The following is a 27,535-nucleotide window of genomic DNA, read 5'->3' on the forward strand; positions in this document are numbered from 1 at the left end:
CCATGCTAACAGATAGGAAGAATCAGTATTGTAAAAATGGCCTTACTGCCCAAAGTAATTTACAGATTCAATGCTATCCCCATCAAGCTACCACTGACTTTCTTCAAAGAATTGGGGGGAAAACTGCTTTAAACTTCATATAGAACCAAAAAGAGCCCACATAGGAAGACAATCCTGGGCAAGAAGAACAAAGCTGAAGGCATCACACTACCTGACTTCGAACTGTACTACAAGGCTACAGTAACCAAAACAGCATGGTACTGGTACCAAAACAGATATACAGAACAGAACAGAGGCCTCAGAAATAACACCACACATCTACCATCATCTGATCTTTGACAAACCTGACACACACAAGCAATGGGGAAAAGATTCCCTATTTAATAAATGGTGTTGGGAAAACTGGCTAACCATATGCAGAAAACTGAAACTGGACGGACCCCTTCCTTACACCTTATACAGAAATCAACTCAAGATGGATCAAAGACTTAAACGTAAGATCCGGTATCATAAAAATCCTGGAAGAAAACCTGGGCAATACCATTCAGGACATAGGCATGGGCAAAGACTTCATGTCTAAAACACCAAAAGCAACGGCAACAAAAGCCAAAATTGACAAATGGGATCTAATTAAACTAAAGAGCTTCTGCACAGCAAAAGAAACTATCATCAGAGTGAACAGGCAATCTACAGAATGGGAGAAAATTTTTGCAATCTATCCATCTGACAAAAGGCTAATACCCAGAATCTACAAAGAACTTAAATTTACAAGAAGAAAGCAAACAACCTCATCAAAAATTGGGCAAAGGCTATGAGCAGACACTTCTCAAAAGAAGACATTTATGCAGCCAACAGACATATGAAAAAATGCTCATCACTGGTCATTAGAGAAATGCAAATCAAAACCAAAATGAGATACTATCTCACGCCCGTTAGAATGGCTATCATTAAGAAGTCAGGAAACAACAGATGCTGGTGAGGTTGTGGAAAAATAGGAATACTTTTACACTGTTGGTGGGAGTGTAAATTAGTCCAACTATTGTGGAAGACAGTGGGGTGATTCCTCAAGAATCTAAAACTAGAAATACCATTTGACCCAGCAATCCCATTACTGGGCATATACCCAAAGGATTATAAATCATGCTGCTATAAAGACACAGGCACATGTATGTTTACTGCAGCGCTATTCATAATAGCAAAGACTTGGAACCAACCCAAATGTCCATCAATGATAGACTAGATTAAGAAAAAGTGGTACATATACACCATGGAATACTATGCAGCCATAAAAAAGGATGAGTTCATGTCCTTTGCAGGGACATGTATGAAGCTGGAAACCATCATTCTCAGCAAACTATCACAAGATCAGAAAACCAAACACTGCATGTTCTCACTCATAAGTGGGAGTTGAACAATAAGAACACATGGACACAGGGAGGGGAACATCACACACTGGGGCTTGTGGGAGATGGGGGGCTAGGAGAGGGAAAACATTAGGAAAAACACCAAATGTAGCTGACGGGCTGATGGGTGCAGCAAACCACCATGGCATGTGAATACCTATGTAACAAAACTGCACATTCTGCACATGTAACCCAGAACCTAAAAGAAGAAGAAGAAGAAAGTGACATGCTCCGAATTACCTTTCCAAGGAGTCGCTTTAGATACACTGAAGGAATAGATGACAAAGAAGAAATGCTGGGAGTCTAGTTAAGAGACTATTGTTTCTTCCAGAAGAAAGAAATGAGTGCCTTGAACTAGGATGGCAGCCGGGGAAATGAAGCCAGCCAGGAAATGGAACTGAGAGGTCTTGGGGACTGAACTCATTGTTCCACAGGTAGAAACTACACAAGAAGGCAGACTTTGGTTCACTTTATACCAGAGCACTTCCAACGCCCAGCACTTCCATGCCAAAATGGAAGAGACTGCCCTTCAAAGCAAAGCACTCCCTTCCTTAGGAAGTTTCCTAGGAGGTACTAGGCAATCATAAGGATACATATGCTGGGTGAGAAATTAGACTTGACAGCATCTAAGGCATTCTGACCTCTGAGACTCTTGGTTAAAATCAACAGAAGTGTCGGGTCACCTAGAAAATTCAATGTGAAATACCTAGGACAGATATAAAATATGTTCATTTTCTCTCTCCTCTCTTCTCTCTCTCTCTCTGTGTGTGTGTGTGTGTGTGTGTGTGTGTGTGTGTGTGTATTATCTCATATCTCAGTTTTCCTCTCTATTCCAGTTGAGTTTCTCACAGAAAACTATCATGGTAAATTACCATCAGTGTTTTACTGCTTGTCACTCAGGTGGTGAAAAATAGTTTTATATATCTCTTCCCAGTCCTTCGTATTTCTTTATGTATTGAAATAAATGGTTCTACTTACTTGAACATATTATCTTAATTTTAGTAAAGATTAGTAAAGTGCATGCTTTGTTAATACTTTTTAATGCCAAGCATGCAGACATATTTGCTGGAATCTGGGATTATCTGCCTTACCCATAGGAAGTCTAGGCGTTCTGAGCACAAACCCATATAACCAAGGCATCACCGTCCACCAGGTACAAAACTTAAGTACAGTACATGGTAGTAAAGGAAAAGTTTCAGAAACATTATCCTGCCAATTCCAACTGTGAAGGAATGCAAGCACCATGCCAAATGAAAGAAAAAGGGAAAAAAGCACATGAAAAAAATGCACTGAGGCTCATAAATATGCTAAAAGGACAAAATTAGACTGACCAAGAAATGTTACCAACTGCTCTCAAAACCAGTCTTCTCACTGCTAAAGTTGAGTAAAAGCCAACCAACACGAAGAAGATCAAGACTTAAACGGTTTCCACCATCACAATTACTAAGATGTGCAGAGTCATCACTTTTTGTGAGTCAGTATTGACAGACACCCATTCAGACTCAAAGAGATGCTTTCCCATCCTGATTAACTCATTCACAAGAACTCCTTTACATACCAACACCAAAGCTGCCCTGTGCAATCCCTCTCTTGAACAATACAACAGACACGTGTTTTTGTGCCATAAGCATGGAAAACCAGGAAGATTTTCTTTTTCCTTTTCTTGTTCTTAGTGTAACACTCATTGACCTATACCTGGGATTCTGTGGAAAGCACAGGTGCAAGACAGTGCTACGACAGAAGTATCATCCACCAACAAAAGGACAGAATTTAGAAGGAAAATCAAAGGCATTTTATAATTTATCAAGAGATTATTAAAGGCACCTAGGATGACTGGTTTAAAATGTTGGTTCTACTGTCTGGTGGCTGTGAATTAATTTATGAATCATAAAATGGAGATAATTCTAGTACCCATCTTATAGAAAGGATTAGATGATAACATACACGTGTAGAATTTACCATAGTGTCTGGCACATATTAAATGCTATTATTACTGTTTCTATTATGCCCTCATCAAAGGACTAATACCCAGAATCTACAAAGAACTCAACAAGAAAAAAACAAACAACTATGACTGTTGTGTTTGTTTGTTTTCAACCATTAAAAACCGGGCAAAGGACATGACCAGACAGCTCTCAAAAGAAGACATACAAGTGGCCAAAAAGAATATTTAAAAATGCTCAACATCACTAATCATTAGAGAATTCAAATTAAAATCACAGTGAGATATCATCTTACACCAGTCAGAATGGCTTTTATTAAAAAGTCAAAAAAAAAAAACAACAGATGTTGGCCTGGTTGTGGAGAAAAGGGAACACTCATACACTATTGGTGAGAATGTAAATTAGTTCAACCTCTGTGGAAAACAGTATAGAGATATCTCAAACAGCTTAAAACAGAACTACTGTTCAACCCAGCAATCCCATTACTGGGTATCTATCCAAAGGAAAAGAAATCATTACATTAAGACACCTGTGGGGCCTGGTGCGGTGGCTCACGCCTGTAATCCCAGCACTTTGGGAGGCCGAGGTGGGTGGATCAGGAGGTCAGGAGTTCAAGACCAGCCTGGCCAACATGGTGAAACTCCGTCTCTACTAAAAATACAAAAATTAGCTGGGCGTGGTGGTGGGTGCCTGTAATCCCAGCTACTCGGGAGGCTGAGGCAGGAGAATCGTTTGAATCTGGGAGACGAGGTTGCAGTGAGCCAAGATCACACCACTGCACTCCAGCCTGGGCAACAGGGAGAGACTCCGTCTTAAAAAAAACAAAAAAACAAAAAACCAAACAAACAAACAAAAAAAAAAAAAAAAAAATCACCTGCACTTCTATGTTCATCACAGCACTATTACAACAGCAAAGTCATGAAACCAATATAAGTGTCTACCAGTTGTTGACTGGATAAAGAAAATGCCCATGGAATATCATGCAGCCATTAAAAAAAGAATGAAATCACATCTTTTGCAGAAACATGGACAGAGCTGGAGGCCATTATCCTAAATGAACTAATACAGAAGCAGAAAATCAAATATTATATGTTCTCACTTATAAATGAGAGATAAACAAAGGGTACACATGGACATAAAGGTGGTGAAAACAGACCCTGGGGACTCCAAAAGGGAAGAATATGTGAGGGGGATGAGGGTTGAAGAATTACCTATTGGGTACAATATGACGGGTACACTAGAAACCCAGCCCCCACCATTATACATGTAATACCTATGTAACAAACTAGCACATGAACCCCAAAATCGAAAATAAAATAAAATAACAACAAATGCTATTATAACTGTTTTTTACAATTATTGTGAAGCATATTCAAGAAAAATAAGAAGTATCACTTCAACAACCTTTTTATGCAACACCTAGGATCAGAGGTTAGGTTACTCCAAGAGATTACACAGCAATTCATTAAGTCAATAAGCTAACAGGACTTACACCAGCTTCCCAAAAAGCCAATACCATAGATGTAGCTACACAAGTCCCAAGGGGGTGGTAATAAAATAAAGAAATACCTAAGATAGCAAAGACTTTGCCATCTCTGCCATGTTTGATAATCAAGGTGCAAAAACAATCACTGTCTACACAACACCAAAATATACAGCAATTAAGAGAAAAAAAATAAGGCCGGGCGCGGTGGCTCAAGCCTGTAATCCCAGCACTTTGGGAGGCCGAGACGGGCGGATCACAAGGTCAGGAGATCGAGACCATCCTGGCTAACATGGTGAAACCCCGTCTCTACTAAAAATACAAAAAAACTAGCCAGGCGAGGTGGCGGGCGCCTGTAGTCCCAGCTACTCGGGAGGCTGAGGCAGGAGAATGGCGTAAACCCGGGAGGCGGAGCTTGCAGTGAGCTGAGATCCGGCCACTGCACTCCAGCCTGGGCGACAGAGCGAGACTCCATCTCAAAAAAAAAAAAAAAAAAGAGAAAAAAACTAGGCTTGCAGTTTGAAGAAGCTCCATATATTTTTGCATCCTAATGGCAGCTATTGTGTGGCTCCCTTCCTCTTTCTATTAAATACAAGATCTTACCAAAGTCTGCTTCACAGCTCTCATATACACCATAATCATAATCCTCAAAGTGAATGTGGTTTTAGGTAGCAATACAGACAAGCAAATTAGCAATGTAAATATCAAGACATTCAAATTGTATCCTTCCTTCTTAAAGTAATAGGTGCTTTGGATTCTATTACTTGATCTGACTTCCAACAGTTCACAGATGAGTTTGGATTTCTAGGAAAAGTTCAGATATAAGGTGCTCCCCATAATGTCAGTCAGTCAGTGGGGTAGGTCTCGGCCCCACTCTGGATCACCAAGAGAGCTAAACAAGACTCAAGGCTGTGCTGAGCCTCCCTGCCGTCCTCTGCTAAATCTTGTATAAGAAAGCGATAACGACGTCAAGATTTTCAAGGAGACTCTCCAGAATAGTCCAGGAAGATACAGTCTCTGTCTCATGTCCAACACACTTAGATTTCAGTGAAGGCAAATCACCAGTTTTAGCATCTTAAGCATTTGTCTCCTTCAACAGAGTAAATGAGGCCCTCACTTTTGATCACCTGTTACATATCTCAGTGAAAGACTAAACAGATGACTTCAAAACTCTCATCTAACATCCAAGAGTTCTGCCAATTCCAAGATTTAGCAATCCTCTCAATACAAGATTACATGTATTGATAATACAAAGCTGGATGCTTTCAGTGAGTTTGGCTTATAGGAAAACATGTCCCATTATTTGATCCATAAAGATATAGGAAACACATTCAAGAATTAAGGAAAACTGAAAAATTGAAAACGCCTTTAAGCATCAGACCAAAGAGACTATAGAGATACCTGAGACTATTCCAACTTTCACGTAAATGAAAGATTGAATATATTAATTCTTTCATTAAACAGATTGGTTTTTGAGTCTTGCACTGTGCTAGCTGCTACAGATGAAACAAGACAGAGAGAATCACTGCCCTCACAAAGCTTACAATGTAGTGGGAGATTTAGAAAATAAGATACTACATATTCAGCTGAGTGCTATAATGAGAGAAGAAAAGTGTTCTATAGGAGCCCAAAGGAAGGGTGGAAATCTCCTGATAAGCTGAGGAAGCTTTGCCAAGAGTAACACATAAGCTGTGATCTGAAGTATGAATAGGAATTAAACAAGCAAAAATGTGACAAGGATTGGTAATGGAGAGTGTCCCAGTCATTTGGAAGGATATGATTAAAGGAGAGAGCATGGAACAGTCAAGGAACTGAAAACAGATTTCTCTGGATTGAATACATGCTGTAAGCAGAGAAATAGGAGAAGGTGAGAAGAAGTCAAGCCACAAAAAGCTTATATATCACTTAAAGGCATTTAATCAGGAAGGAGACATAATAAAATGGACATTATAGAAAGACTCGTGAGTATAGTCCAGAGAAAAATGGGAGTAGGAAGGGCTAGATGCAGAAATATCAGCTGAGAGGTACTAGAATGACCCAAGCTATGGGAGTTTTCTCCTGAATTAAAGTGGTGAGAGTGAATATCAAGAAAAAAAGATGGAGTCAAGAAATATGTAGGATGCTGACTCAACAGAACACACATGGCATCTGGGAAAACAAAGGAGGCTGCACTTCTACCTTGGGAACAGGTGGATGCGGGTGCTACTGAGGCTAGGAATCCAGAAGGAAGATCCTAAGTTCAACTTTTGATATTCTGAGTTTAAAGAGCCCAAGTGGAGTTAGATAGATAGTTCCGGAGCTCAGGAGAAAAATCCAGGCAAATATCCCAGACTTGGCAATCACTATACATACATACATGATTGTATACCATACAATCACTATAGTACAATGAAAGAACAGAAGAACCCTGGGACAAAACCACGAGAAACTGTAATGTTTAAGGAACAGGCAGCAGGAGATGAGGACACAAAGGCAACTGAGAAGTGGAGGACCATTCTAGGAAAATATTTCAAGAACAAGAGGTGGCGACCCAAAAGAAGTGACAGCCCCTGAAATATTTATCTATACGTGATCCTATGCTGTGTGTTGCATGGGGAGTCAAAGGAACCATAAGCATGCTCCTAACACACGGCCAGTCTATCAGTTCTCATACCCAGGCTGCCACAAGAAGCTGCAAATGACAAGTGATGTTTTCAAGGGAAGCACCAACAACCAAAACTACAACCAAGGTGACAGGCGTGTGTTCTGGGGGATCCAGAGTAGAGAGACTCAATCATCAGTAAAGGGCAAGAAGGGATGGTGTCATGGATAATGTGATAACCACCCAGGTCTCCTTTTCAGGGTCGATGTGCCCATCTCCACAGCTGCTAGGAATATCACTGCTGCTAAACGCTCACAGATGTGTCCCTTAAAGGGAACTGCCCTCTGCCACAGGTAATTGCCCTGCCCAAGTCTATACCCCTTCCCATGGAATAGCCCACCAGCAATGACTGGCTGATGCTGGGATATAAGGGCTCTTTTCCCTTGCCTCAATACGGGACATTTCTGAAGGGCCATTACGGTTCCAGAGCTGCCCATAGGATCGGCTGAGATCTTAGTTGTAACCTCATTGCAGAGCAGCTTCGCCATCGTCCTAGCCTGCCTTCCACATTTCCTTACAAGTGTGTCTCCCAAAAGCACTCTTCAGTAAACTCTCTGGATACAGTTCCCCATTCCAGAGTCCTTCTCCAGGCAACCCAATCTAAAACGGATGGTATATATCAAACTAGGCCAGCCACTGAGGCTAGAGTAGAAAAGCAAAGGTGCAAATGGCAGAAGCAAATGCAAACCACAGGGCGGTCTTGGTGCGTGCTCCGTGTGAAAGGGTCTCCATCATATGCACAACTTAACAGAGAATGGCCACTCTCAATCCAGTCCTCACCCGTGATGAGGGACAATGGCTTAAATGTTTCAATTTGCTTTAAGGCACTTTTGTTACCTAATAAATCTATACAAGGTCTAGTGGAAGGCAAAATGGAATTTCGAGGACAATCTGAACGAATGTTCTTAGAAAAGAGAGGGACTAATGCCATACAGGAAGCACTCAATGAAGTTCACTGCAGGAAGGCCAAGGTGGCCTGGAAGCACAGGTTTCAAATATTTTCAACCATTCATTCAATGAATATTTACTGAAAAGCTACAGGCCCAGCAAAGTGCCACAAGCTTGGAATACAGCCTTGGATAATACAGACATGGTCCCTGACCTCACCGAGCTTAGGGTCTAGCAGAACACGGTGGAGCTCAGCAATAGAACCATTTCCCTATCAATATGTTTCCAGGATCCGTAACACTGGAATTTCTCAGTGTAGATGTCTTTTGTAAGTTTAGCTTATGATACTTTCTTATCATTACATTAACTTCTGAAAATAATAAAGCCTGTTTTCACTAACAGCAAAATTTTTTAATGAGGCCCAAGATGTTAGCTGCCTTCCTGTAACAGTCTCGACAATTTCTTTCTGCATTTGGTTGTTTGTAAATAAAAATACAATCTTTGATTTGCTATGAAAGTAATTATAACTGGTATCAGGTTTGGTTTGACCATCTTGTCTTGCAGTCCTCAGGATATTCTTCATTCTAATTGATTCTGAAGTTTGAAATCAGAGAAGGAAATATCTGTTTCATGGAGAAAAACCTCTAACACAATATTGTCCCCATACCTTTCTCAAATTTGAGTCAGAGAAGAAGGACCCGGTCTTCTCAATAAACCCCAACACTACCTTTTATACAATATAATGATACAAAGTGTTACACGTTCTACTGTTATCACATTCTGATTATTACACCATGTCTAGAACATTCACCAGCCTTAAGTGGTATTTGACTGGGGTGACTGTGCTGTAAAAGTGTATTTGTTCGTTTAATTTTATGTGAGGAGACATGGATAGGCCTGAATTTTTCTAAGAACACTGAAGAACTACTGTGGCTGAAATAGTGCATTTATTCAAATATACGTCAAAATAGCAGAAAAAGATACTCTGAGGTATGCTCATCAAAAAAAGAACTGACCCAGCTGCACCTTTTAACATATGGAAAACTTAAATGTGTTAAAAAATATGGTACATTAAACCATATATGATTGTTGAATTTTTTAATTATTACATTCCCCATTCCCAGTGATTTTTTTTTTTCTTTTTGAGACGGAGTTCTGCTCTGCTTTTTCTGCCCAGGATGGAGAGCAATGGCGCGATCTCGGCTCACCGCAACCTCCGCCTCCCAGGTTCAAGCGATTCTCCTGCCTCAGCCTCCTAAGTAGCTGGGATTACAGGTGCCCACCACCACACCCACCTAATTTTGTATTTTTAGTAGAGACAGGATTTCTCCATGTTGGTCAAGGCTGGTCTCAAACTCCTGACCTCAGGTGATCTGCCCACCTCGGCCTCCCAAAGTGCTGGGATTACAGGCGTGAGCCACTGCACCCAGCCCCAGTGATAACTTTAAAGGCATTCATGGCTGCAGCCCTAGTACCACCATAGTTCTAGGTCCATAGCTGACATACAATAAAAATTTGACTCATGGATTATTAAACAAATGACTACTTTCAAATAAAATTCAAATCTGGCATTTGCATAAGTTCCCATAGCTTGCTAGTAAGGCCCCTTGAGGCATAATTTTAAGAACACTAGACTAGAAGACAAGGTAATGAAAATCAAGGAGAAAAGTTCCCTGATCAAGAATTTGAGGGGAGGGTAGTGGCCTCTCAGTAGAGGAATTCATGGTATGGCAGCGTGTGGCCCAGAGCCCCAGTCCCACAAACATATCCCTGAAGTCTCCATGCTGAATCTTCTGTAAGTCACTTATAAATCAATGTGGTGATTGACCAACATGAAAATTCTGGGAGAGATGGAACGACTGGAGTCAAGTGGAAATAATTTGGCAGCAGCGGCCTTTATAAGAGAAACTGGGATAAAAAATAAACAAACGGCTCTGCAAGGCTTCTCAGGAACCCATCGTTTTATAAAGACTTGGTCAAAGAATGGGCCTTTCACTGGAGTGGGGTGACCTTTGGAGGTAGCAGCTTCTACTCACTAGCTAAGGCTAACTGGGCAACACAGAAGCATGACAATGAACTGAGGGAAGGGACAAGAAGGGGTGGATCAGGACCAAGAAGTGCTATTTCTTGGTCATTCACCAACCTACCAGAGCCAGGGGTTGACTCCAGACAAGGATATATTTCAGGTCCAGGACAGGCCTCTCCTCAAGGCCCAGCACCACCCATGTCTGCCATCCTGAGCACTCCACTGTAATGGAACACCCAGGCCTGGTTGAGTTCTTGGAGTTACCAGTTCAACTCTAAGACCCAGAGCTCTACGCTTGCCCCTCATTATACATGCATACATGTGCGAGATGATGGGAGCTACTGAAATCAAGGCATTTATTTGAAGAAGTAATAGACTGAATCAGAAGAAGAGTTTTCAAAAATAGAAGAGATCTCATTTTATAGCAGAAGTTCAAAAGACTAAAAGCTTTGTCTAGCCATACACTATTAACAAATGATGGAATGTGGACAAGAACCCTAACTGCATCAGTCAGGATTCAACCAGAGAAGCAGAATCACTAGAATATATACATTAAGGGATTTAGTGCAAGGAATTATCTTACACAGTTGTGGGGCGGGCTAGTCAAGTTCAAAATCCATAGGCTAGGTCATCAGGAAGAGCAAGTGGGAATACTTGGGCCCAGGCTAAAGCTACTGCCCACATCTGAAATTTCTAGCTCTTCAGGGAAGCCTCAGTTCTAGTTTTGAGGTCTTTCAACTGATTGAGTCAGGCCCATGAAGATTATTTAGGATAATCTCCCTTATTAAGTCAACTGATTATGAACTGTAATCACATCTACAAAAGACCTTCACAGCAACACCTAGATTTTGACTGAATAACTGGAGACTGGAGCCAGCCAAATTGAGACATAAAACTGACCATCACATTGACTTATCAATAGCACCATCATGTTCTTTCCATCTTAGCCCTTCTCACTAAATGCTGCTGCAACAAATTCTTAATTAACAAAATTTTTGTATGACTATATTATATATGTTCTACTTTTTTCTCCAATTAAAATTTCTGAAGACATGAAACACATATATTATAGGTCAGCAGGGCTTATGGAAAATCACCTCTTCTACACATGTAATCCAATAATCCAAAGTCCACACCACAACCTTTTGTTATCCAAGTCATCCAAAGGGGCAGAGAGAGTACAGAACTAGAAAAGTGGAGATGACTAATCCATTCTCCCACTTCACCCTGGATATCCCATACACTTTCTTTTTACTATCATGCCCAAGACCCTTAGAAGAGTTGCCCATAAAAGATGTCTCTAAATCCAGAAGACCCAAACTCCCAGAGACCTCATCACACTGCAATCAAGCCATCCTTGACCCACCAACACACTATATGGAATAGATGCACCCCAAGGTTACCAATGACTCACTGGTTATTAACTCCAAAGGACACTATTAACCATCCCCTCTTTCTTAAAATGCAATCTTCCATTGCCTTCCATACCAGCAACACCTCTTTCTTTTTCTACCTCTCTTGCGACCCCTTGTACATCTGATCTTATATCTCTTCTTCCATCTCTAAAATGTCCACTTTCTCTATCACAAGACCCCTCCTCATGTTGACACACTGTTCTTTGGCTTTAATTATAATCTATACACTAATTATTCCCAGTCCCTATCACCATGTCAAATAGTATTCCCTAGCTTCAGGCACACATGACTTGCTGCCGTGGACATCTGTACCTGGATGTTCAACAAACACTCCAAACTCACTGTGCTTTCGACTGCCTCCACTCCCTTCAACCAATGCTCATCCCCAGCTCCACCATCCACCTAATGGACTAGAATGGAAGCCTGGAAATTATACCTTAACTCCTGTCTTTCCCTCAATCCCTACAGACCATCAATCAAGTTTTATTTCAGGAGGGGAGGGGAAACTACAGCTGAAAATTACACTTTCAGCTATGTGTGACCACCAGACAGCTGTTTATGGAGAGAATACTCAACTTTTACCCTTCTATCCTTACCTTTTTTTTTTTCCCAGGACACCTGGTACTCTCAGAATGTCACAGAGCATATCATATCAATCAACCCTGTTACTGCCTAGCTCCAAACTTTATTTCATGTAAAATAAACCTTGTTTAAACCACTGTTATTGTACATTTTCTATTATATGCCACCAAACATAAGCTTGACTGATATACCAAATTTGATTTTTTAAACCTTTCAGTTGTCTCCACTCCTCTCCATTGCCACTAGCACTCCCTTAGTTGAAGCCACCATCATCTTGTTTCAATTATTGAAACACCACATTAACTGGCTGCCCTACTTCTATTCTTCCTCTAATCTAATCCACTGTTAATTTTGAAGGACAATCTGGGAATATGTATCAACAGCATTAAAAATGTTACCATTCATCAAACTACAGTTGACCCTTGAACAGAAGAGTTTGAATTGTGCAGGGGTTTTTTTGTTTTTTGTTTTTGAGACAGAGCCTCACGCTGTCACCCAGGCTGGAGTGCAGTGGTGTCATCTCAGCTAACTGCAACCTCTGCCTTCCAGACTCAAGCAATCCCTGAACCTCAGCCTCCTGAGTAGCTGGAACTACAAACACATACCACCATGCCCAGCTAATTTTTTATATGTTTTTAGTAGAGAAGGGGTTTCTCCATGTTAGCCAGGCTGGTCTAGAATTCCTGGGCTCAAGCTATCTGCCTGCCTTGGCCTCCCACAGTGCTGTGATTACAGGCATGAGCCACCGTGCCTGGCCTGTGCAGGACATTTACAGGCAGATTTCCTTCTGCTTCTGCCATCCCTGAGACAGCAAGGACAACCCCTCCCCTTCCTCCTTCTCCTCCTCAGTTTACTCAATGGGAATGCAATGAAGATGGAGACCTTTATGATTATCTACTTCACTTAATGAACAGGAAATATATTTTCTATTCCTTATGATTTTTCTTAATAAAATTTTCTCCACTTTCCACTTTAGCTTACTTTACTGTAAGAATAGAGTATATACTACATATAACATACAAATATATGTTCATCAATTGTTTATGTTATCAGTAAGACTTCCAGTCAACAGCAGGCTATTAGTAGTTAAGTTTCTGGGAAGTCAAAAGTTATATGTGAATTTTCAACTTCAAAGGGGATCAGTGCCCCTAATCCAAGTACTGTCCAAGGGTCAACTTTATACAGCAATTTCACTTCTCAGAATTTATGCTGAAGAAACTAGTAAGATATGCATACAAATACATAATTGTGTTTATGGATGTTCATAACATCAATATTTACAATGGTTTACGAATGGAAACTATCTAGATATCCAATAACAGGGGATTAGTTACAGAAAACATGGTGCTTTCAAGGGAAAATTAACCTGTCATTTAAAAATCATAACACAAAATAATATTTTAGCATTTGAGAAAATGCTTGTCTACATTATCTACATATATACATATATATGTGTGTGTATATATATATTTAAGTGAAAATAAAATAGGTTACAAAGAATACGTACCCAGTATCCCGATTTGTTTTTTTAAATTACATAAACATACGTAGAAAACAAACCCAGTCCTACTTTTGTAACTACCCGAAAAGCTAACATTTTAATTAATTCGGATATCACATTAGTATTTATTGAACACCAATTACATGCTAAATACATAACAATAGTTCTCTTAGATCTTATAGTATTTCTTTTTTGCTTTTATTTTTTAGTGATGCTTTCAAAAACAGAGAAGATAATAAATATTCTCAAGCAACTCTGATCATGGTCACATATCCCACCCCCGACAACATGCTCCTAGAGAACACCATCGTCCCTATTAACACTTCCCCACTGTACTGTAAAATACTTGTTTTGTTAACTGTGTCTCCCACCAGGCTCCTGGAGGACGTGATCATCATTGTTCCCCAAGTGCCTGGCATATATTTGGTGGTCTATAAATAGGAAATAGCAAATGAATGATGGTGCTATGAATTCAACCACACCTATACTTCTTTTCACCATCTGAGAGATACAGAGGATCCAAATCTTGGTAATCTAAATGCATGCCTCCAATACAAAGATCTCCAATAATCACCAGGCCTGAACCACTTCTCAGCAACTGGCCAGGCTGCAAGGAACCATATCAACTCCTTACTAGGACAGCTTAAGCCTCTGAAGAAATTATCTCATGCACTAAGGAATGACCTGACATAAAAGCCTACTTGAAAATAAGCTGATGCCTGCCCAGAGGGAATAATTTAAAATAACTTTCAAGAGGTGGGAGAATCATATACTCATTCCATATTCATCAGGTGTCTTCTATGTGCCAAAGAATCAATCCAATCCAACCGATAACATTTTCTCTGAAGATAGCTGCCTCTTGGAATACTGGTACAGAGATTCAAGAAATTGTATCACAGACCATCAGTTCTGCTAGTACATGTATTTCTTTGACAGGAATGACCTTAGACGTGATTGGTAAATAGAGGAATGATATCTGTGTTGGTTCATATGCAATTTTTCCTAGCTTGTTAATACTTTGCAGCAATCAAGGTAAGCACTCTCACAGGGAAACAGAAAGACTTAACAACATGTAAAGACCTCAGAACAAAGCTGGAAATGCACTCAAGTGCCTTTCTTTAACATGAGTAGTGGCTGACTTACTGGCTTTAAGAACCACTATGCTTTCCACTATGTTGACCTCATGGCAAAACTGCAAGAACAGCTATGAAAACATTTCTCCTTATACAGATAAACGAAGAAGGCTACACCCTGGATCAGACTTAATTTCAATAAAATCGTCTCTCTTAGAAGCAAATGCCCTCTGCAATCCACAGAGACAAGAGGGAAGCAAAGCTCAATGTGGAGACGGCAAAGGCTGGACCAACTTGCTAAAAAAGTTCCACGGCTCTTTAGTGGTCTGCCTCAATCCTGTTTTTCCCATAAACTTTGTTATTCTTAGTGGTGCGTGATTTTGCAGAATGCCAGGTACAGATAGAGTCTGCCCTACATATCCATGGGTTCCACATCTGTGGATTCAACCAACCGCAAACCGAAAAGATCCAAAAAAATGGAGAGTTGTGGACACTTCCCTACAGAGAGAGAAGTGAGCCACCCCTACACACGGTTTTACCACCACCAAGAGGCCATGAGCTTGGGAAAGAAAAGACAATGGAGGGTAACACTCAACATAAGGACAAAAAAGGTCACATAAGGTACTTTATATACTTAAACCAGTCTTCTGCTCACTGATTCAGTCAACAAGTAATTGAATGTACAAGCAGGTAGAAACCTAGAGAGAAACAAGAAAACTGAGTGCCTATCCCACTGATTATTTCTTCCTGACACCCAAACATCTTAGCAAAAGATTGACCAGAATCGAGTTGCAAACTCTAAAGTCTTCTGGAGCCCAGTGAATGACATAAGGAGAATGGGTGCCTGGTAATAGGGAGCAAGGGGACAGGGACAAGCTAGAGATCATATGCTCCATCTAGAAGTGTTCAAATCGTTTTTCTTATCTACCATTGAGCCAAGGCAAAATGTGTATGCAGCCTAGACCTGGCTCACAGGATGCCACTCCATGGCCCCTATGTTTAGCAGAATACAGACCAGGGCATCTGGATATTTCAATTGGGATCCAGACAGATACCTGACTCTACGACATAACCCAAAATTTAAAATCACCTTCCTATAAGTGATGGCTACAATGCACGAGAAGATGATGAGAACTCCACTACAGGAGAAACAAACCAGAACTATCTATCAAGATCCAAGATTTTCGAACCTGAGCTTGATTCCTTATTTCTTCATTATGATTGAAGAGTCCTATTACATAAACAAAGGTTTTGTTTTCTGGTGTCTTTAAAAATCAGCACCTATTCCTAAAAACTGCTTTATGGAGGTTCACTCTTTACAGTTTAATTGTCTGAAACGCCAAAGAAAAGATGAAGAATCTCTATAATCCGTCACACTTCACCATAAAGGGTCAAAGATAATGTCAGCAGACACACAGGTGAAATATATCAATTACAAATGTAAGAACTCTTAACCCACTAAAAACGTGTTTTCTTGAGTAGAGATTGCGAGAAGTCATTTTATGTACACTTTAGTATAATATTTAATGAAAGCAATAAACAGGTCTCATAATTTAGAATGAAATCTGTTTTCTTTTTTTCCTTTCAAGGCCAGTCAACATACACTGGATATTCCAATATTTTTCTTAAATCAATATTCTACTTTTTACCCACACAACAACTTTACAGTCAGAAATATATATGCTAACGTACACTTAGCACTTCTTAATTGTTCTTACAGCTAAATTTGAACAATAAATTAAATTTCTCAGTATATGTTATGTAATGTAGACACAGGCTATAAAAATGTTGACATTTGTTATATTCTCGTAATGCAATTTGGTCCTTTTAGTAATGACTATGCAAATAATCAGCCACGGGAAAGCCATTTTCCATCTAGTACAATTACCTACTATCACAGAAGTAATTATTATTATTGTCCTGCTTATTGAAATTCTATAAAAACTCTTCAGATGCTAAGATAGTTCCAAAGCCATCGTGAAAACTCTCCTCTTAACAGACTCATCTGGCAACGACAATTACCAGCGTTAAGGAGGGCAGTTGCAGATGAACATTAAACACGAAATTATCCCCAGAAGGTTCATAAGTTCTAAACTTTAAATGGGGAAATACTGATGGCTCCTAGTATATCCTCTTAACACCTTCAAGATACAACTTTTCACTCAGGCAAGGTCAACAGCTCTAAGAAGACTCAACCTCAATGGGTAGAAAACTCCACGATTCCAACCAGATCAGTTTCACCCCTAAACAATATCTACTTTCAGCCAATGCCCCCATAGTGCTGGTTACACTTCAGGAAACTCAATCAAACCTTCTATTTTACTGTGCTTCAATTTTCCATTTCAAAAATTGTTCCACCATCTTGAAACAGACCAAGGCGCTTCGGTGATCCATTGGCCACATCTGCCGAAGTTCTTCACAAGATCTCTATCCAACTTCACCTTGTCTCTTAGCATAGATGAGGAGGCCACAGGGTAGTGAATAGGGCAAGGTACACCATTCCTTCAAAGAGCTCTAAGGTCTCCCACCCACCCCACCTGAACCTGCGGGCCGGCAGTCCAGGCCTGGGCCTCACCAACTCCAGAATCATCCACAAGACCATGGTCACACAGGAGACCTGTGTTCCTTTCTCCATTCTTCTTCTCTAACACTAGTCAGCAAACCTACCATCTGAAAAAGCTTCAACTGCCCACAAGGGCCTAGAGGAAAGAACTTCTTATGAATCAGCCCTGCAGTCTGTCGTGGGTGGATCACCCTGCAATGTCTTACGCAAAAGGCTAATTCTACCCCTTCTCGGTGCTCATCTCAATGCAGCCCAAAGCCTTGAGAACCAGATCGTGTCAACCAGGGAAGGGCAGGTCCAGGCTAACCCATGCGGCTGGTTTCTCGGAGGCCCAGCAGGCCCTCCGGTTGAAGATGGCTGGTCTCTTAACTTCTTTATCCTCAACCTGGTCTTGGCGGCCAACACCTCTGAGGCCATTCCCTCCGGGCAGTGGTGGCTGGCTGTTCCTTGTGTTGTCCACTTGTGGAAAACCCAAAGCAGGTACAGTTGTGTTCCTAAGCCCTTGCTCCCCAAAGACCATGGGTGTTCCTCCATTGTTTGAAAGACGCCAGACTAATGTCTTCCTTCGCCACTTTTGGGAAGACATGAGTATCCAACGCTGGCTACTACTCATTAGGACCTGGAGCCAGGTATCCACTGAGGGTGACGAGAGTGCTGGGTGCTGGGCGCTGGGCTCGCATCCGTGTCCTATGTCCCCATCGCCTCGGACTTCCACGTTCTCCTCCCACCCAGCGCCCTCCGCAGCGCCCCCTTTCTCCCCCAGGGAGCACTACACCCGCAAGGGCCGCCCCCACGCCCGAGCCCGGAGGGCGTCCGAGCCGGTGCGGGGGCAGCAGGTGGGGGCTGAGGGAGGTGGCCCGGGGGCCCCGGGGAGCAGTTTGGCGGTTGTCCCCCCGAACCCCCACCGAGCCGCCCCCTTCGCAGCCACCCGGGACCCCGCCTCGCCCCGGCCAGGCTCCGCTCGGATCGCCCGCTCCCCTCCTCCCCCGCGCCCCCGGCCCAGCCGGGCCGCGCACCCCCCGCCCCACACCCCCGCCGGCCGCGGTTTGGCCCCCTGCATTCCCAGCACGTCCGGCGCCGACTTTTACCTGTACTTTCTGCACTCGAGGCGGCTCGTCGGGCGAGAAACACCTCCCCGGGACCGCTACCTCCCCCGCCCCGGCTCCGCCCGGCTTCCTCCTTCCCCTCCAAGGCCGCAAAGTAGATGGAGTAAGAGAGTGTGTGTGCGAGAGAAAGAGAAAGAGGGAGCGGGCGCGGGCGCCGCGGGAGGCGGCGGGCGGCGGGCGGCGGGCGGGAGGCGCGCCCGGCCCCCGCCACCCTCCGGCCGCCGCCGCCGCCGCCGCGGGGCTCGGCAACTCTGGATCGCGCCCGGCTCCGGCCCCGGCCCGGTCCCCGCCGCCCGCCGCCGCCGCCCGCCGCCGCCCGCGGGCTGGGGCCGGCCCGCGCCCCCGCGTCCCCGTACCTCGTAAAGGTCCCCAGAAGCCATGCCAGGCTGCGGAACTTGGCTCGCCGGTGTGCGCGTCTGCTCGCTCGCGCCCTCCGTGCGTGTGCGCGCGGGGGCCGGTGTGCGCGTGTGTGTGCGCGCGTGTGTGTGCGAGTGTGTGTGGTGTGTTGAGTAAACTGTGTTTTTGCAGAATGACAGGCTTGGGGGCTGCCTATGCGCAGAATCAGAGCGGGCGGCGGCGGGGCTGGCGTAACCGGCAGCGGCGGCGGCGGCGGCGGCGGCGGCACGAGCGCGGGCAGCAGCGACGGCCGCGCAGCGCGCCCGGGAGGCACGGACGCGGCCCGAGCGCCGCGGCCCCCGCGACCTGGCGACCCGGCGGCGGTGGCTGCAGCCGGCAACGGCTCGCCCCGGCGCCGCCTGCAGGAAGCCGCCCGGCGCCCGCCGCCGGCCCGGACGCTGCTGCCACTGGGCGAGTCCCCGCCCCCCGGGAGCCCGGCCCGGCCCCCGGGGCGGGGAGGCGGGGGCTGCTGCCCGGCCGCGCCCCGGGGGACCGGTCCCGGAGTCGACGAGCGCGCGGGCCCGCCCAGCCACCCTGGGTCGGCTTTGGGGGCCGCTGGCGGGGCCCCCGGGGGGCGGCGGGCCAGGTGCCCGCCGGGCGTGCCCGACCCGGGGCTGCGAAGGGGCGGCCGGAGAGCCAGGTAGAGGGCTGCGGCTGCAGACCTCAGGGAAGGGGCCCCAACCGTGCCCCGCCGGCCAGGGGTCCCCACGTCCCTCCTCCACCCAGGAGGGGAGTGGGCACCGCCTGGGAGACCTGGCCCCTCGGGGCTGCTTGGCCCCTCCCTCCAGGCTGGGTTGTAAGATGTGGAGGCCACAGGGAGGAGGGATGAAATTGCCCATCCAGAGGCACCATGAGGATCCAGGACAGGCGTGGCCACCCAATAAACCCTGGAAAGTCTTTAGAACCAGGCGTGGCCTTCCCTCAACAACCCCTCTCCCCGCATTTATTCACTCATCCCTTACTCAAACATTTACCAAAGTCAACCCAAGTGCACAGTGTCCCTGGACAGGCACAACTGGGACCCTGCCCACAGAGACTTTGAATCCGCAAGTGAGGAGTGTAATGGAGCACTCAGTTGTTCTAAAAGGTCATCCTGCGTGTGGCAGGCTGCGGAGCTGGAGGAGCTAGAGAAGCTCTCCAAAACCCAAACCCGTTCCTAAGCCATCTCTTGCTACCAATATCATGGGTAAATGGTCACCCTTCTGCTTAAAGGGTTCTCCTTATAAAAATATATGTATATAGTTACTTCAGGACCTGCAAGGTCGGACTTCTGAAATTGGAGGAAAGATCTTCATCCCCACCCATGAAGTGCCTGCCTGCCTCCAGATGTGATGTGTCATTAACTCACGTGCTCCCTGGCTCATTTTCTACGTGGGAGGCTGTGGGCAGGTCACTGAACCTTGATGGGAGATGGTGATAGTCACCTAAGTGATTTAAATAGAATTAAGGAAAGGATCTATGTACACATGAAGTGGCCTGTCCATCCTAGCAGAACTCAATAAAGGTGATTTGTATCTGAGTCTCAACCTGGACTGCCCTCATGGAGTGTGAGATGGCAGAGGGGCTCGAGAAGTTGTTTAATCCACAAGTTGTCAAACTTTGAAAAGTGACCAAATTTTTGAATCCTATTAAAAAAAAAAAAAAAATCCATGGAACCTGGAGCATGTCAGGCTCATTCCAGGGCACATGAGTTTGCATTTGCTGTTCCCTCTGCCTAGAATGTCCTTCCACATTGAATCAATCTGGAACACTCTTGTTCTTCCTATAGGGGTTTGTTCATCTTTGTATCGCAAGTATCTTCCACTATTCCTGAGAGACAGCAGGTACACAGTGAATGTTTTTCCAACTATGCCAGTATAACAAATTTTATACCAATTTCTAGTAAAAATCCCGCAGGAAGATGATAAAGGAAAAAATGGTAAGGGTAAGGAATTAATAAATCAGAAAGCATATTTGGCTTAGAAACTGTTGAAATTGTTATAGCACTTCTCTCTTCATATTGATATTTTCCCAGTGGTCATGGTTTTAAATAATAACAGTAATAATAAGCAGTTCTCTATCTGTAGGTAGCAAAACAAATTTTAATGATTCTTAATTTGTACTCATGAATAAATGCACCACCATAGCATGAGGATGTAATTTGGAAGAAGACAAGAAGGAAACTGGGCTTGGAAATAATATAGTCAGCCAAATTTGAATATATAATCAGTAGTTTTACAAAAACACCAAAAGCTTGACTTGTACTGGCCAAGTACTCCCTGAGAATGTGAGTGCAGTTTGAAAAACCCTAGTCTAGACAACAGTTGTTTACAGAGTTCACAGAAGAGGATACTTAGTGTGGATGGCCATGCTCAGGAAATGTTTCAGGACTGAAATGGATCTTGAAGACTCATAGAAAAGGAAGGACAGTGTTTTCAGTGAGGAGAAGAATTCAGGGTAGATGGCAGGCAATTCTACTATGGGAGGAGTATGAGAAGATTAGAAGACTGGTTTATAGAGGTCACAGGACCCTGGATGATGAATGTGGGTCAGTTCGTGGAGAGTCTTGAAAGCCAAGCTAAGAAGTTTACTATTTAGCAGGTCAACAGTGGAGAAACTGATGACAACTTTTGAATCAATCAAAAGCATGTGGCTATCAAAAGTGCGCTGTAGAAAACAAATTCCGAAAGAAATATGGGAAATCGACTGCAGCGTTTGAGGTTAGGGGCAGGGAGACCAATTGCAATGGTCCCTAGTGGTAGCAGTAGAAATGAAGAAGAAAAACTGGATTTGCGAGATGTTCAGAAGGAAGAACCAGGCTAACTTTCATTATGGTTACTCCACCTACTTCCATGAAGCATTCGATTCAGATCAGCAGGACTGGATGACTAACAGGATGTGTGTGCATTGAGGACTCGGGGAGGGGCCGCGACTGAGGAAAGGATACAGAGATGACTAAGGTTTTAAACTGAGTGACTGAGCTACCCATCCGTCATAACGCCATTTTATTTTGAGCTTACCCCCAGACCATGGCTAGCTTCCAGAAAAGGCAGGTGCTTCCTGAGGGATGAAGGGGGGAAGGGTCTTCACCCACGGTAGGCAGGTCAGCCCAACCAATTAACAGTGAGGCTCTAGGTTCTGCAGATGATAGAGAACTAGTGTTGCTCATGGAGAATGGAAGATAGCTACCATCTTCCACAAACTGTGGTAGACTATTCATACTGGTCGTAACTCAAGATCAACTGATAGAAAGCTCTAACTTAAAACCAGAGAGTATTTCCTGACTCACATAGACTAGGAAAGAATGGAATTGCTCTCAGGATTGGCCGGATTCAAGGTCTGAAAGGATATAAAATAGCCTGTCTTATTCTCTCCTTCTTTCTGCATGCTGGTATCTTTCCTGTTGAAGACAGGCTTCTGCCATGCAGCTAAGAATATGACACCTGGCCACTCATCTGGGCTTATGCCTCATACAGTATTTCTAACTCCCAGGGAAGGACTCTATTTGGCCAATGTAGCTCCTATGCTGTCTTACCGGTCCAATCACCATAGTCAATAACTGATAGGACACTATGATTGGCCAGGCTTAAGTCACACTCCTATCTATGGGAATAATATGACAATTGGCAGTTTTACCAGAATTACATGATGGGAATCGGGTATGAGCAGAAGCCCAAACAAATGGTGGAAGGAATTCTGAAACGGTAGGTGTTTACTCTACACCAAAACAAATCTGAGGCAGAAAGGGAACTTAGAAGCAAGGGCAGTACCTGCCTGGAACACGGCCTTTTTAATATAATAGAGCAATACCAGCAAGTTTAATATCCAAGGAAAGATCGTATCCACTGCCTTGACAGTGGCATTGAAATGTGGCAATATTCTCCTTCCGGTATTACTTGAGACATAATCTTGACCTCCTGTATCCTGTGGTGGCTGAACATTTGGGCTCTAGAGGCAAATGGCCTGGGTTCCAATTCTTGCATCGTCACTACTAGATATCTGCTGTCAGCCTCTTTGTTTAACCTCTTTATCCTTCCATTTCCAAATATATGTGTTATTTATTACTGCATGATGAATTATCCCCAAAACTTAATGGTTTTAAACAAAAGATATTTCTGATTTCACAGTTTGTGTGGGTTATGGATTCGACAGCAACTTAACTGGGGGTGGTTCTGGTTCAGGATCTCTTGTGAGATTGCAGTCAAAATGTTTGCTAGGACTGCATTTACCTGATGGGTTGGCTGGGCTGGAGGATCCACCTCCAAGATGGCACCCTCATATGGCTGTTGGCAGGATGCCTAAATTCCTAGCCACATGGATCTCTCCATAAGGTTGCTTGGGTGTTCTCATGTCATTCTCATCTTGGCCCCCCAAATCCAACAAAATGAAGCAAAACTGTCAAAACTTCAACTTTTTCGAGCACAGAGCAACTAAGCTGATGTTATAGTCCATGCTAAGAAAGCTATTTGATGCAGAGATGATTTACAACATGTCAGGTTGGATAACTGGAGATGTTATCTGATCCACACACCTCACTTTGAAGGTGGAAAAACTAAGACCCACATTGGGTGATCCAAGAGAGAGCACAAGGAGGAAGTCACAATGCCTTTGAATATCTCATCTTAGACACCAAACATAGTCACTTATTCTGTTCTTTAGAACTGAACCACTAAGCCAAGCTCATACTCAAAAGGAAGCAAATTAGACTCCACCTTTTAAAGGGAGGACTATCAAAGAATTTATCGACATAGTTTAAAACTACCACACCCTATCTATAAATTGAGGTGTTAGATACCCCAGAGAGTTGTTTTCAGAATTAAATAAGCTAATCCATGCAAAGCATCTATAATAAGGGCTGAGTAATGGTCCCTGTTGTAATTACAACTATTACCCATTTCAAACTTAATATGAGTCACTAATATCCTTGAATGTCAAAGATATCTATAGAAAGGCATTAAGTCAAACAAAACCTTCAAACTGAGTATTGTTTTCAAGCTATGCAGAAATTCTTGTTACTAATTAAGCTTTATTTTCAGCATTCATTTGATATATTTTACTTCCATAATAATGTTTATTATTATTAAAGTCATACTTATTTAATATCTACAGTGTGCTAGATATTACTCTTGTTAAACAAAATGGTGTCCTACCCTTATGGAGCTTATTCTTGTTGAACAAAACAAAGAGTATCCTATCCTTATGGAGCTTACAGTACAGAGGAGACAGAGAATAAACCAAGAAAATAAAATATAGATGTACATCATTTTATTTCAGGTAGTGAAGTGAACTAGGAAGAAAACTGAAGCAGGTAAAGGACAGGAACTGAGATGGAGGGTGCCGGGAACAGGAAGGGGTGCTGGCTTAGATAAGGTGCTTGGGCAAGACCTCACTAAGGTGGAGACATTGCAACAGAAATTTGAACAAAGTGAAGGAGGACACAAATCAAATCAAAGGGCAGAAAATGTCAGAGAGAGAAAACAGCAAGGGCAAAGCCCTGAGGCTGGAAAAGCTGGGTGTGTTCAAGGTCCTGCAAATAAGCCAGTCTGGCTGAAACCAACTGAGCAAGAATGAACATGGGAAGAGACAGAGAGCTAACCAAGGTCCGGGTAGGCCAAGGAAAAGAATTTGGATTCCTCCAAGTGACAGGAGGGGTCATCTGGGAGTCTTTGAGGAATGGAATGATATGATCAGATTACTCAGCTCGTAGATAAGAGAATGGTATGAAGAAGGACAAGGGTGATGCTGGCCACCTTGGGAGAAGTCCCTGAGTGAAGTCCTAGTGATGTGGAATAAGAAGGAAGCTGTCAAGATGAAGAGATGCATTTGGATTGAGGATAAATAGGATAACACTTGAGACATGAGGAAGGGAAAGGAATGCTAAAATTTTAGCCTGAGTATTCAAGTGAATGGAGGTGCCATTTACTGAGCTGAGGACAATGGGTGAGTATTGCATTTGTAGGTGGTATCAGGGGTGGGTGAAGGGAAATCAATAGTTCCATTTTAGGATAATTTTGAGGTGGGAATTCAATATCCAAGTAGAGTCAAGGAGGTATTGGATATGTGAGTCAGGAACTCGGCTGGACATTTATGTGGCTGGGCAGCATATCAATGACAATGAAAGGATACTCGCTATGATCACTCGTGGGGTGAATGCAAGTCTGAAAGAGGAGGGGTCCTAGGACTGAGCCCTAGAGCAGGTTAGCATTCAAGGGTCAAGAAGAGGGTGAGGAAGAAGTGAAGGAGTCTAAGAAGGCGTGATTGAGAGAGGGAACCAACAGAATGTGCTGTCCCAGATTCAAATGAAGGATAGCAGAATGAACATTAAATGTTGGTGGAAGGTTGGGTAAGAAGAGAACTGGGATTTGGCAACGTGGAGATGGGTTTTGGTGGTACAGGAAAGTTCAAAGTCAGACTGAAGCAAGTTAAATAGAACTTTGGCAGAGAAGAAGTGCAGATGGTGAGCACAGGTGACTCATTCAAGGCCTTTTGCTATAAAGAAGCAGAGAAGTGGGTCAGTAGGTAGAGGGGGGCGCCAGACGCAGGAAGAGTTTTTAATATAGAAGCTATTGGCAGGACGCGGTGGCTCACGCCTGTAATCCCAGCACTTTGGGAGGCCGAGGTGGGCAGATCACGAGGTCAGGAGATCGAGACCATCCTGGCTAACACGGTGAAACCCCGTCTCTACTAAAAATACAAAAAATTAGCCAGGCGTGGTGGTGGGCGCCTGTAGTCCCAGCTACTCAGGTGGCTGAGGCAGGAGAATGGAGTGAACCCTGGAGGCAGAGCTTGCAGTGAGCCAAGATCATGCCACGGCACTCCAGCCTGGGCAACAGAGCGAGACTCCATCTCAAAAAAAAAAAAAAAAAAAAAAAAAAGCTATTACAGTATGTTTGTAAAATGATAGGCATGCAATAAATACGGGAAAATGGTTGTGCAATGAAGAGAAGAGAGAATTGCAGGAACAGAGTCTTTGAAAATGCCAACAGAGAGGGGATGCAGAAGTCCAAAGTGGAGGAACTAAACTTAGGAGCACAGAGTCAATCTGTATTAGGTTGAATTCTGTCCCCCCAAAATTCATGTCCACCCAGAACTTCAGAACATGACCTTATTCACAGATGTGATTAGTTAAGATGAAGTCATTAGGGGTAGACCCTAATCCAGTAACCAGTGTCCATATAAGAAGAAAAAACAGAGGCAGAGGCACACAAAGAGAAGGCCATGTGAAGATGGACACAGAGATTGAAGTGATGCATCTGCCAGACAAGAAATGCCAAGGATTGCCAGTTACCACCAGAAGCTAGGAAGAGGCAAGGAAGGATTCTTCCCTGGAGCCCTGCCAACACCTAGATTTCAGATTTCTAGCCTCCAAAACTATGAGAGGATACATTTTTATTAGTTTAAGCCACCACATTTTGGTAATTTATTACAGCAGCTGCAAGAAACTCAAACACTATCCACTGGAAGAACAAGCATGGCTGCAGATGAAGTGGCCTGACAGATTGGAGCTCTCTTTCATTATTTCTGTATTCTCCATAAAATAAACCATGCAGTCATCAGATGAAAGTGAGGAAAAAAGAGAATGTATCAGATAGGGGAATGTGATTTGCCTGAAACAATATTGGTTTGACTGTTGTATCCCCCGCCTCCCCCGACACACAAAAAAACTGTTACTAGAACCTCTTTCACTCCCAAAGGTATCCACATTTAGACAACAGGTGAATGGTTTTTCTAGTGTTAGATATTTGAGGACAGATTAAAAAATAGGAAAAGTCAGCTCAAGAATGGGTTAACTAGGAAAATATCATGGCAATGCTGGAAGGTGCCGAAGGCCCACTGGATATTTGTGGTCATAAGTTAAAGTTAGGCTAGTCAGAGCAGTCAGTGTGGTTGTAATTTATCCATTCACAATCAGCTGTTCAGGGTCAGGCTGAAGGAGATGGGGCATTGGATTTAACCAAGGGTGGGATTTGCCATATGAGGTCAATAGAAGGAGAGATGAGTAAGAGAGTTAAGAGTATTTGTAAGGAAGTTATTATAAATGATGGAATGATGGTTACCAATCTAGTTTAGGCTTCATAAGGAGGGATGTAATGACATGGGGTTTGGGGTGGAGGTGACTACAAACAAAACTGTCAGTCAATGGATTAGAACAAAGATTGTTAGAGTAGGGCCACAACAGCAATGAGAAGGACTCTTGAAATGGTGCTGCCAGTAATGGCAGCTACCACTCATAAGCATCTGCCTGGGCCACCTGCTTTCCAAGTGTGGCCATCTTTTGTTTCCCTCGACTCTTTTTTGCCTCCCCCACTTACACTGTAAGGACCTGCTGTTGTCCCAGCCAGGATGGAGTCAGGATTAATGTTCAGAATTTTGAAGACCTGAAAGATAGAGAGTGAATTTGGGATAAGAACTGAGGGATGGAAAAGACCATGGATATTGGGGTTGGGAGAGGGACTGAGAAACAAGGGAGGGAGAGCAAAAAGGAAAGACCTCCCAGAAACCCAACTGAGATTCTCTTTGACCGTAAATAAAAGGA

General features: G+C 43.5%; 1 protein-coding gene across 1 annotated transcript in view; it reads right to left on the minus strand.

Annotated features, from left to right (window-relative positions):
* CDYL2 (chromodomain Y like 2) overlaps positions 1-19,200 on the minus strand; it is a 206,013-nt gene extending 186,813 nt beyond the window's left edge. The window contains exon 1 of the mRNA XM_050773208.1: positions 18,981-19,200. Coding sequence (XP_050629165.1) covers positions 18,981-19,004 — 24 coding nt within the window. The 5' untranslated portion in view covers positions 19,005-19,200. The remainder of the gene's footprint in view (positions 1-18,980) is intronic.
* Positions 19,201-27,535: the final 8,335 nt, after the last annotated feature.

The sequence above is a fragment of the Macaca thibetana genome, chromosome 20 (assembly GCF_024542745.1).
Source record: "Macaca thibetana thibetana isolate TM-01 chromosome 20, ASM2454274v1, whole genome shotgun sequence".
Classification (NCBI taxonomy): Eukaryota; Metazoa; Chordata; class Mammalia; order Primates; family Cercopithecidae; genus Macaca; species Macaca thibetana.